The sequence below is a fragment of the Chiloscyllium plagiosum genome, unplaced genomic scaffold (genome assembly GCF_037043375.1).
Source record: "Chiloscyllium plagiosum isolate Xiang-an unplaced genomic scaffold, Cpla_swu_hap1 HiC_scaffold_19, whole genome shotgun sequence".
Classification (NCBI taxonomy): Eukaryota; Metazoa; Chordata; class Chondrichthyes; order Orectolobiformes; family Hemiscylliidae; genus Chiloscyllium; species Chiloscyllium plagiosum.
Window position 1 is genome coordinate 46,441,161 of NW_028270157.1, and position 12,917 is coordinate 46,454,077.

The window sequence follows — 12,917 nt, forward strand, 5'->3', positions numbered from 1 at the left end:
AGAATTCCTAGAGGCCTGGCACTCCAACCACAACGCCATAAACAAACACATAGATCTAGATACCATCTATCAACCCCTCAGAAAACGAACAGGAAATGACATCACCACAAACCCCAGGAACCCCATCCAGGACAAACATATAAATAGAAAGCAGGAGACAACAGCTTCGCTTCACTTGGAGGTCACCACTGATGATGTTACTGGGCCAGGTAATGAAATGTCTGGATATCAAACCTACAGCTCAGCGAGCAAACCTACACCCTAAAAGCATATCTACGTCAGACTACTGTTTATAGACTTCAGTTCTGCATTCAACATTATCGTTCCTCAGCACTTGATTGGAAAGCTGCATCTGTTGGGCCTAAATACCTCCCTTTGTAACTGGATCCTGGGCTTCCTGACTGGGAACCCACAGTCAGTCCGGATTGGGAACAGCATCTCCAACACCATTACACTGAGATTATATGACTGTAGTGGGTCTCATCAGCACGACCGATGAGTCAGCATACAGAGAGGAGTTACAGCGGTTAATGGACTGGTGCAGAGCCAACAACCTGTCTCTGAACGTGGACAAGATGAAAGAGATGGTTGTTTACTTCAGGAGGGCATGGAGAGACCACTGTCCGCTGGACATCGATGGCTTCTCGTGGAGATCGTGAAGAGCACTAAATTTCTTGGTGTACACTTGGGCGGAGAATCCCACTTGGACTCTCAATCTGGGAAGGAGGAAGAAAGTACTGTTTTAATCTGTAGTTTAGCTAATGGTGTATGAAGTTAACATTTGTGGGCTGTATTTGTGCTTCTTGTCCAAAAAAATGGTTGGTTTATTTCATCTCTTCTATACCTTGAATTATGTTGAAAGTCTATCTAGTCTTCCTCTTGGCTTCATTTCTCCAATAAAAATGTGGCCAATTGTTAGTATCAGTTTCATTTAAAAAATCCACTAAAGCTCATCATAACTCATACTACCCTTTATCAGTTAATTTATCACTCACGTCATTCAATTCTCCTTCTAAATATTTCAACTTTATCACCTACTATTTTACAATTTCTTACATTTAACTAATCTTGACCTTTGGATGAGACTTTAACCTGAAGACCTGTGAGATTCTGGTCTCCTTCCTATTGGAAAGATGTTGTGAAACTTGAAAGGGTTCAGAAAGATGTACAAGGATGTTGCCAGGGTTGGAGGATCTGAGGTACAGGGAGAGGTTGAACAGGCTAAGGCTGTTTTCCCTGGAGCATCGGAGGCTTAGGGGTAACTTTATAGAAGTTTACAAAGTTATGAGGGGCATGGATAAATAGACAAAGTCTTTTCCCTGGGGTTGGGGAGTCCAGAACTAGAGGGCATAGGTTTAGGGTGGGAGGGGAAAGATATAAAAGAGACCTAAGGGGCAACTTTTTCACACAGAGGGTGGTACGTGTATGGAATGAGCTACAAGAGGAAGTGGCACTTTAAGAGGCATTTGGATGAGTATATGAATAGGAAGGGTTTGGAGGGATATGGGCTGGGTGCTGGCAGGTGGGACTAGATTGGGTTGGTATATTTGGTCGGCATGGACAGGTTGGACCGAAGGGTCTGTTTCCATGCTATACATCTCTATAATTCTAACTCTATAACACCGCTCCATAGCCAAGAAAATCCAGCAGCGTCTCTACTTCCTGTGCAGGCTGAGGAAAGCCCACCTCCCAACCCCCATTCTAACCACATTCTACAGAGGGTTCATCGAGAGTACCCTGAGCTGCTGCATCACTGCTTGGTTTGGGAATTGGGATCATAAGACCCTACAGCGGATAGTGAGGACAGCTGAGAAGATCATCAGGGTCTCTCTTCCCTCCATTACAAACACTTTACACCACTCACTGTATCTGAAAGGCTAAGAGCATTGTGGAAGATCCCACACACCCCTAACTCAAACTCTTCTCCTTCCATCCATCTGGAGCATTCGGTCTCTCATGGCCAGACCGTGCAACAGTTTCTTCCCCCAAGCCATCAGGCTCCTTAACACAGTATGATTGGACTCTTTCCCATTTGAAATTCTTTGTTCGACTTCAAATTAACACTAGAAAAACGTCTATCATTTATCGTTGTTCTATTACACTTGAACTTGCGTGTTTTGCACTTCTTACGCACTTTATGCCATGTACGAGTGTGTAGTTTGTGCTGTTCATGTAGTACCCTTTGTCCTGGAGGAACACTGTCTCGTTTTTACTTTAATCAGTTGCATATGGTAGAAATGACAAATAAAAAGCTACTCTATACCGCACTTAGGTGGTAGTGTGGGGGTTTAAAAAAAAAGCTACTCTACTCTAAAAATTATTGTGTGAGAATACGGTGATGGCTGAAACAATTGAGGCATTCAGGATGGAATTGGATTATTGTCTGAACAGGGAGAATGTGCAGGGTTATGGAGAGAGACAGGGGATGGCACGAGGTGCATTGAGACTGGCAAAGAGACAGCAAGCTGAAGGGCCTTCAGTAACAACTGTGTGATTTTGGGTTTGTTAGGATCCAGCTATAGATGAAGCAGCTTGAAATGAAAAGATAAATTCAGCAACTTAAATTAAGAAAATGAGATTCAACTTACAACAGGAAAACAGAAGAGAACATTGCTTGAAATTGAATTCCGGGGTCTAATACTTATGCAGATTGTGTGTTTTTTTTTATATTCTTTAACTAAAATAGTCTTTCTGTTGGCTCGACTGCATTATTCCAGCATAGATGGAAGTTGCATGGGGACCATACAGAAACCCACTGTCGCACTCTCTAAAGGAATTGCCTGGGAAATTCAACTTTCAGCTGGCAATTCTACTATGCCACATAAACCTGAGAATTTGGATAGTTGCAATGAAATTTAGCAAAATAGTTACTCAGAAAAAAGTTAGACTGTTAAATACATTGCATGACTCCTGACCACAAATTAAACAGACCCATACACAAATCCGAAACAGCTTACACCTCAACCCTAGCTAAATACTCCTTCGAGACCTGACACTTCACACCTACTGACATCCAAAAGCCAACTCTTTTATGGCCCTGAAAACCCTTCCCCAGACTTAACAAATGTCCTTTCACCAGGTCCAACATACCCCTCCCTCAGGACCCAGACCTGATATCCCATTAGGTCTATCTTCCCAAACTGGCCACTGGCATGCCGCTGCCACTGTACTCAAAAAACCCACTCCCTACGCTGCCTGATGTGATTATCCATTCCCCTGTGCCCCACTGGACTGGACAAGACCTGAACCCTTCTGCCCTCCAGACACCCTATCCCTTCCCCACTGCCAGCCCCGAAGCCCGAAGGCCTAACACCTTTCTACCTTGCGCTGAACCTACTTATGTTGACTTACCTTATACATTTATCTACCCCCTTTCCACCTGGCACTCTGACCTAGGAGACAGTTGGGACTGCAGATGCTGGAAGTCAGAGTCGATAGATGTAAAGTTGGAAGAGCTTCACCTGCTCTGCTCCTCCAGCTTCACATCAACTAGCACTCTCGTCTACCCTAGCTGAGACCCTACCCAGCAGGCACCTTACTTAGCTGGCACCCTGTGTGGAGGGCCCAATTTGGCATCCTACCAGCTGCGAGGAGAAAGTGAGGACTGCAGATGCTGGAGATCAGAGCTGAAAATGTGTCCCACAGCTACCTAGACTATACCTCCTTCCAGACTCTGGATCAGTGGTGCTGGAAGAGCACAGCAATTCAGGCAGCATCCAAAAAGCTTCGAAATCGACGTTTCGGGCAAAAGCCCTTCATCAGGAATAAAGGCAGAGAGCCTGAAGCGTGGAGAGATAAGCTAGAGGAGGGTGGGGTGGGGATGAGGGAGTCACGGAGGGAGTGGTCTTTTCGGAACGCTGATAGGGGAGGGGAGGGAAATATATCCCTGGTGGTGGGGTCCAATTGGAGGTGGCGGAAATGACGGCGGATGATACGCTGTACATGGAGGTTGATGGGGTGGTAGGTGAGGACCAGTGGGGTTCTGTCCTGGTGGCGGTTGGAGGGGCGGGGCTCAAGGGTGGAGAAGCGAGAAGTGAAAGAGATGCGGTGGAGGGCATCGTCGACCACGTCTGGGGGGAAGTTGCGGTCCTTGAAGAAGGAGGCCATCTGGGTTGTACGGATTTGGAACTGGTCCTCCTGGGAGCAGATGCGGCGGAGACGAAGGAATTGGGAATATGGGATGGCGTTTTTACAGAGGGCAGGATGGAAGGAGGTATAAACAAGGTAAAAACAATGACTGCAGATGCTGGAAACCAGACTCTGGATCAGTGGTGCCACTCTATCCCCACCCCCACCCTCCTCTAGCTTATCTCTCCACGCTTCAGGCTCTCTGCCTTTATTCCTGATGAAGGGCTTTTGCCCGAAACGTCGATTTCGAAGCTTTTCGGATGCTGCCTGAATTGCTGTGCTCTTCCAGCACCACTGATCCAGAGTCTGGTTTCCAGCATCTGCAGTCATTGTTTTTACCTTGTTTATACCTCCTTCCACCCTGCCCCCTGTAAAAACGCCATCCCATATTCCAATTCCTTCGTCTCCGCCGCATCTGCTCCCAGGAGGACCAGTTCCAAATCCGTACAACCCAGATGGCCTCCTTCTTCAAGGACCGCAATTTCCCCCCAGACGTGGTCGACGATGCCCTCCACCGCATCTCTTTCACTTCTCGCTCCTCCACCCTTGAGCCCCGCCCCTCCAACCGCCACCAGGACAGAACCCCACTGGTCCTCACCTACCACCCCATCAACCTCCATGTACAGCGTATCATCCGCCGTCATTTCCGCCACCTCCAATTGGACCCCATTACCAGGGATATATTTCCCTCCCCTCCCCGATCAGCGTTCCGAAAAGACCACTCCCTCCGTGACTCCCTCATCAGGTCCACACCCCTCACCAACCCAACCTCCACTCCCGGCACCTTCCCCTGCAACCGCAAGAAATGCAAAACTTGCGCCCACACCTCCCCCCTTACTTCTCTCCAAGGCCCCAAGGGATACTTCCATATCCGCCACAAATTCACCTGCACCTCCACACACATCATCTATTGCATCCGCTGCACCCGATGTGGCCTCCTCTATATTGGGGAGACAGGCCACCTACTTGCAGAACGTTTCAGAGAACACCTCTGGGACACCCGGACCAACCAACCCAACCACCCCGTGGCTCAACACTTCAACTCCCCCTCCCACTCCACCAAGGACATGCAGGTCCTTGGACTCGTCCATCGCCAGACCATAGCAACACGACGGTTGGAGGAAGAGCGCCTCATCTTCCACCTAGGAACCCTCCAACTACAAGGGATGAACTCAGATTTCTCCAGTTTCCTCATTTCCCCTCCCCCCACCTTGTCTCAGTCAAATCCCTCGAACTCAGCATCGCCTTCCTAACCTGCAATCTTCTTCCTGACCTCTCCGCCCCACCCCCACTCCAGCCTATCACCCTCACCTTGACCTCCTTCCACCTATTGCATTTCCAATGCCCCTCCCCCAAGTCCCTCCTCCCTATCTTTTATCTTAGCCTGCTGGACACACTTTCCTCATTCCTGAAGAAGGGCTTATGCCCGAAACGTCGATTCTCCTGTTCCTTGGATGCTGCCTGACCTGCTGCACTTTTCCAGCAACACATTTTCAGATCCTACCAGCTGCGACCATAATCTCAGTCCAGCTGGCACCCTAATGTGGCACCATCCCACCTGACACCCTATAACCTCTTCCCATCTGGCACCCAACAATCCTAGTGTTTAGATTAGAGTGGTGCTGGAAAAGCACAGCAGTTCAGGCAGCATCCGAGGAGCAGTAAAATAGACGTTTCGGGCAAAAGTCCTTCATCAGAATGTTTTTACCCTACAATCCTAGCACCCTGACTTCACACTTACATTTGACAACAACTATCAGGATCTTTAATTTTCAAAACAGGGTAGCTGATTGCTGTGAAAGTGGACCACTATGAGAGAACTGTCAAAATGGAAGTATGGCTCCACATTTCTGAGAGGCCCTGAGTGGAATCTCTTTCTCCCATAACAGAAGGGCCAAGCTCCTCGGAAAACCAGGCCCTCATAAAGTGGGGCTTGTCTCTTTCAAATTTCTTCGTGATTTGTCGCTTACTATTAATGCATAACATCATCTGAATGTACTCATACTGTAGAACTACATTCCATCTTACAATTCAACACAAGGTGATCACGTCTTCCTTACTTCCCTGGTACACTGGGACGTTATTGTACGCAGTCAGCAAACATACTAACAACCAGAAAATATATATCTCCTTATGGTGCCATTATATACAAGATATGATGTAGGTTGTGATGATAAATGACATCGTATTTACGTTACAACCTGCCGTCTCCTGCTTTCAAATTGAGGATACAACAGCTTCACTCTGCCATCCTCTGCCCAATCACTCATTCGCTTTCATCTCCTGCGCATGCGCTCGCAACCTCCGGAAAGTACCGAAGGCGACGAACACCCTTTTCCGGAAATTACCGATTACATTTTCCCGGCGGATCAGGGAGTCACGGTTACCATAGAAACCTGGACCTATATTGTTATTCCCCATCTTCGTCCTCCTTATTTTATTCACGGTCTGATGCGCCTTTTTTAAATCTTTTCATCTTTTACATTCTTGACCCCGTAAGCAGGCGGACACTGATCGGAACGTGTGATCCATAGCCGGGGACGGGACGTGGCGCTGGTGTTTTTCTTTCACACTGTCTGTTCTCTCCGGAAGTATCGGTCAGCGTGTTCTGGAGACGGCGTGCGCGGCCACGAGCTCCAGAGGAAGCTTGAGACCCGAGCCTTTTCCCCCGGAAGTGGTGGCGCAGGGGCCGGTGGGAGGCCCCGCTGTAGCCGCGCGGTGACTGTGGTGGATAATGGCGGAGGCAGCGGCATCCATGGGGACGGCGGCAGCAGCAGTAACAGTAACTCTTGCTGGAGGAGGCGGCGGAGGCGGAAGCGGCGGAGTTGGCTGGACTAAGCAGGTCACTTGCAGGTAAACGAAAAACGACGGTTAGTTTTTATGCCACCACCTAGCTTTTGTAGAGCCGAATGTAATCAGCCACAGAACGATAAAAGGCCTTTCGCAGGTGAAGTGTTTTAACATCAATTGACACTGCGCGTCGCAACAATAACAGAAAACGATTGGCACTGTTCCCAGTTCGACTCGTCCCCGAGATGAGGCTTTTAGGTATGTTTTACATCAAGGTTTTCTTGGAGTAAAAGAAATGTGTTTTGTGAAACTGCCTCTTGATTTCGGAATTCTAAAGTGTTCTGAATCTTTACAGGTTTCTTTTAATGTAATTTTTAGAAGGAATGTATTTATTGATTGCGAAGTGCCTTGCAAACTTGTTAAGAAACTTTGTGGTCATGTTGTCGACTAAAAACTGCAGTGAATTCGTTTTCTCGATTTTCGTCAGAGCTTAAAATGTATTGCACATTTACGTTTTAAATTGTAAATTATTGTGAGCGTCTTGTATAACTTTTAGGAAAAAATTGATTAAAATCTTCATCGTTTCTATTTTACTGCAGATTCGAGAGCGCATATGGGTTTATCGTTGAACTTTTTTTTGCATCTCCACTCAAATTGCGAATTTGTATAATTTTGTATGGTCTTCTGGGTTGATCAGTCAGATGCTTTAACTTTGGATACCTGAAACAAGAGTGTAGTATAATGCACAAATATCTTGGAGATGGTGTTTGAACATATTCGGTAAAATCGCAAAAGGATGTTAGTTAGAGTGGGCAAAATGGCAGAAATGAGAGGAGATCCACCCAATTTGGATCTAAGGATGTAATTACAGTATATAAATGTAAATAAATGGAAAACTGAGTGCAGAGATTTGTGGGTCCAACATAGTGAGTTGGTACAAATGTAATACTTCTGTCATTTGTCTCAGGTGGCTGGAATGTAAAAGGGTGGAAGTTGTATTTTCACTGTATAGGACTCTGGTTTAGACACCAGCTGTGTTGCTACGTTCTGTCCTGAGGACTGCATCTCAGAAGGCTATATTGATTTGAAGATGATGAAGTACAGATTAGAGACTTTTGCAGTGCTAAAAGAGTTGAATTGTAAAATACAGTGGGGTAGGGTGTATCCCATTAAATATAGAAGGTTGAGCACTTCTGTTGAGGCATTTTAACATAACCATAGAAGTTAGTGATTCCTATCCTTTCCTAGCCTATTTCTTCAGGAGGGTGACTCCAGAACAACATAAACTTTGAGTTCATATCTTCTCGGTGATGTCAGAAGACACTTTTTCAAATAAAATACAACAGAAATCTTGAAAAAAGCTGTTGAGGTATGCTCAATTGAATATGTAAAAGCTGAACTTGTTATATTTTTGTAATACGAAGAAATGTGGATGTTAGATTTTTGTACAGCACTTGCTTAAAAAAATGGTCTTTGTTCATAATAAGTGTACATCACTGGCATGGCCAGCATTATTACCTATTTCTTGAAGTGTCTTTTTGAGTGGCTGGAGTCCTTGTGCTGCAATGTTCCCATGTGTTATGAGACAGGATGCTCCAGGAATTTGACCTAAAGATAATGAAGGATACTTCTAAGTCAGGATCATGTGTGACTTATTAGAGAACTTGCAGGTGGTGGTGTTCCATACATCTACTGTTTTTGTTTTTCTAGGTTGTAGAGGTCACAGGTTTGGAAGGTGTTGTTGAAGAAACTTTGGCAAATTGCAGTCAAACTTGTAGATGGTACGTATTGCAACTGTAGTGTCCTCCTGTTACAGGGAGTAAACGTTTCATGGGGTGGCTCGTGTTGATTAAGAGGTTGCTTTGTCCTTGATGGTGAGCAGCTTCTTGAATGGTCTGAAAGCAGAAAGTATCCCATCTCACTCAAGACTTGTACTTTCTAGATGGTAGGGAACATTTTTAAAAAAAGTATAAGAAACACTGCCAATGTCCTGCAAACCAGAAACTAAACAGGATCAGCTATATTTATGGCAATAGAAGCAGGTCAGAAGCAGAGCAGCAAGTAAAACTTATCTCCTGACTCCAGAAAGTGTGTCTACCATCTACAAGACATTACTCAGGCCTATGAAGGAATACAGTGGAAACTCGATTATCCAAACATGATGGGTGGGCGCTATTTCATTTGGAAAATCGATTATTCGGAAAATCGATTTAAATGCCTTTCCTCTGGGGCTCGGAGTTTTAAAGTCTGCTCCCTATTCAGGAGACTGCAGCAGTGGACTGTACACCAACAACAAGACTACTGCTGCTGTCTTTGTGCACTAAGTCTCCAAATAGCACACAGGTACGTACACACCCACGACCCCCACTCACAACCTTTTACTACAAATTTTTGACAGGTTCCATGTTTGCCCTGTACAGGACAATGTCGGAGAGATTATTCCTGGGAAGGTGGGTGGGTGTGTGTGTGTGTGTGTGTGTCAGGGTACACCCCTCTGTAGATCTCCAGGGAAAGTGTGGGGAGACAGACAGGACGGGAGGTCAGCCATTTGGAGACGGTGCCTGTTTAATCACTGTAAACAAAAGATGTGATCACACATCTTTGAAATGTTTCTATCAGGACCTCAATCTCCTTTGGATAATCTGATTTTCGGATAATTGGTATTCGGATAATCGAGGTTCCGCTGTATTCCGCAATTGGCAGGATCGGTGCAGCTCCCAATTACATTTAATAAACTGCACACAATTTGGAACACCACAACTCGCTTGATTGGTACCACCAGTGCACAATAGCAGTCGTGTGTACTATATGCAATTACATATATGTACTGCAGCAACTTAGCAAGACTTGTGCAATAGCATCTTTCAAACTTATGACTTCAATCATCAAAAAATACAAGGGCAGCAGATGTATGGCAATGTTGCCAATTTTAAGTTCCCCTTCAAGGTGCACACAATACTGACTTGGAACCATTTTGTCTTTCTTTCACAGTTTTTCAGTCATAATCCTGGAACTCCCTTCCTAAGAGCACTGTAGGTGTACCTCATGGTCAAAAAAGTGGCTCACCACTACTTGGCAAGGAAAATTAGGACCGGCTAACAAATGCTGGCATAGCCAGTGATGCCCAAGTATTGTAAAATGTTAAGTAAATTAGGGGCGAAAGTAGACCATGAGACCCATTGATTCTGCTCTACCTTCAGTGTGATCAAGATTGATATTTGGCCTTGACTCTATTTTGCTGTTTACTTGCACATCCCTTGAATCCTTGAGAGATCAAGGTTGGGACATAACTCATGTGCCATAGGTCGCTGAGTCTCTGACTTGCTCTTATCACTACAGTATTTCAGCAGCTTGTCTTCTTGAGTTTCTTATCAATAGTGACTCTACCTGAATGTTGGTGTTGGGAGATTCAGCATGATCAGCTTGTTGAATGTTATAGATAAGCTATCTTTTACTGAAATAGCTATTGACTGGCACCAGTGGTTCTTGCCACTTAGCAGCCCAAACTTGAATGTTGATTGGGTTTCGCTGCTTGTGATCTTGGACTGTCTCATAATGAGTTTAGAATGAAGCACATGTCAACAGTCAAATCATATCCCTACTGTTGACCCTATAATGGAGTGAAGGTCATTAAAGAAACAGTAGAAAATTTTGGGCCTATAACAGTGAGCTCAGTAAATCCCTGCAGCAATGGCCAATCACATCAGCCGCAGGACTCTAACTACTACCATCATCTTGCTTTATAGATATTGCTCAACCCGTGGAGAGTTTGACATCAGTTTTACTATGGCTCCTTGAAGGCACACTACTTCAAGTGCTGATTAATTTTCATGTCAGTCACTCTCTTTTGACTCCTGGAATTGGATTCTTTTATGCATGTTTGGATCAAGTTTGTAATGAGCTTTTGAGCTGCGTGGCACTGGCAAAACCCAGCTGAGCAGGTTAATGCTACATGTGTGCCATTATTGTTGACAGATGGGCCAGTAATTGGCTGGATTGAAATTGTCCTTTTTTGAGGAGAGGGCATTTTCTTTTAACATTGCCAGGTAGATGCCGATGTTGAACCTTTATCAGGGAGATGGCTAGTTCCTACACTTCTATTGTGGACTGTGGAATCAAGATGGGTAGATGGAGTTTAGATACAATAATTGATTGAATGATGTAAACGGTGCAGCAATTTTTGGCTTAATAGTCTACTCCTGTGACTATATTCATAGCCAAAGAAATTGTAGTATCAAAGTTTACAACATTGCAAGTGATTTTGTATTTATTGAAGTTGCTTTGCAATGTAATATATGTATATTCACAGAAAAATTGGAAATGTAAAGATGGATTTCTCCCCAGAACTTTGTGATGCCTTATCGCTTTGTTTTCAACTCTGGCCAGAAATCGACTGTCACAGCAAAAATAAATCTCAATTTAAAGCTTGGAAATATATTGTTCGAGTTAAGTAGATACTTGAAAATTTAAATTAAATTTAATATTGTCCCTGCAATTTTTTTTAAGGGTGAATTTTTTATTAAAAAAGTTGGTCTGTAGGGTATTAATTAGACCTGTCCAAAACCAAGTTAACATTATTTGTACTTAAACTTAATATTCACAGTAATATTCAATATTCCTAAGAGCTGTGAAATGCAGTTCCTACAGGTTGTTCCTGATTGCATACTTGCCACTCACTCATACCTTTTATCATTTGAGAGTTACTAGGTCAGCTTTATATGGTTGTGTGAATTTTGTCATCCTGTTGACTTGACATGTTTTTGCAAACGCAGATTGAATGAAGATTGATCTTAAATACAGTCTTCACATCTGACTTGGAACTTGAAACTAACAAGCAATATCCCAATTCAAATTTGATCATGGAATGAAGTAATGTGGACCAGTGTTTACTCCACTTTGTTGCTTTAAGAGTCATTTGCTAGCACAAAATTTAAAATCACACAAGACCAGGTTATAGTCTCAACAGGCTTATTTGGAAGCACTAGCTTTTGGAGCATCGCTCCTTCAGGTGGTTTTGGAGGTTCAGATCATACTCACAGAATTTATAGCCAAAGGAGTCTAGTGTCATGGATATGTCATACAGTAAACAATCTTAGATTAAAACTTTCATCTTTCATAATGGGATATGCTGGTTTGTATCACATTATAAAAGATGAATGTTTCAATCTAAGATTGTTTACTGTATCACATTTTCATGACACTAGACTCCTTTGACTATAAATTCTGTGAGCGTGATCTGAACCTCCAAAACCACCTGATGGAGTAGTGCTTCCAAATAAACCTGTTAGATTATAAACTGATGTTGTGTGATTTTTAACTTTGTCCACCCCAGCCCAACACCGACACCCCCAAGTCACTAGCACAGTAATTCTTTGTTACATTCTATATCTTTGGAATATTGAATTATACATGGATAAAAATCATTCAAAGTCATTCTTGCAGGAAGACTCGAATCCTCGCATCACAGCATATGGTTGCTAAATAATGTCAGAGTTTTCAGTCCTGTGTCCTGTCTGAAAGTTCTTTGTGTGCTTATCTTTCCAAGTGTATAGAAAGACTTGCTAAAATCAGTCCTAATTTTGTCTCTTATTAACTAATAAGTTACCTTGCCATTGTCACAGGTTAGTTGGAAGAAATGTACTTCTGTAAGGTAAACTTTTCGGTTGTTCCCTTTCTGTTCTGAAGTTGAAAAGCCAGTTTCCGTAGTTATTCAATTTAGTTCTGCAACTCTTGGCTGAAACTGCTTTGAAGGCCTCAACATCTGTCTTGTGTGTCAATAACTAGAACTATGCACGTTGTTTAACAAAATCACTAATCTGTTGGTTATATGTTCACTGTAGTTGAATTGTGACTGATAATGTTCAGGAGAATTTACCAAAGCAGTATGCACCTAGTCCGAAAAGGGGAAGCTTTGTTAGATCTAGTTCTTGGAGATAAGGTAGGCAAATTACATCAAATGTTATTTGGTGAATATTTAGGCGGACAATGATCATTATATC

The 12,917-nt window shown here is 43.8% G+C and overlaps 1 protein-coding gene across 2 annotated transcripts in view; it reads left to right on the forward strand.

The window, feature by feature from the left end:
- The first annotated feature begins 6,825 nt into the window (after positions 1-6,825).
- mkrn1 (makorin, ring finger protein, 1) overlaps positions 6,826-12,917 on the forward strand; it is a 59,000-nt gene continuing 52,908 nt past the window's right edge. The window contains exons 1-2 of one of the 2 annotated variants that reach the window (XM_043709351.2): positions 6,908-6,981; positions 8,629-8,699. Coding sequence is in view for 1 of the 2 variants with exons in the window: in XM_043709350.2 (XP_043565285.1) it covers positions 6,863-6,981 (119 nt within the window). In the remaining variant the exon portion in view is untranslated. Of the gene's footprint in view, positions 6,982-8,628; positions 8,700-12,917 lie in introns of both variants that reach the window. The other variant, XM_043709350.2, reaches the window with a different exon arrangement.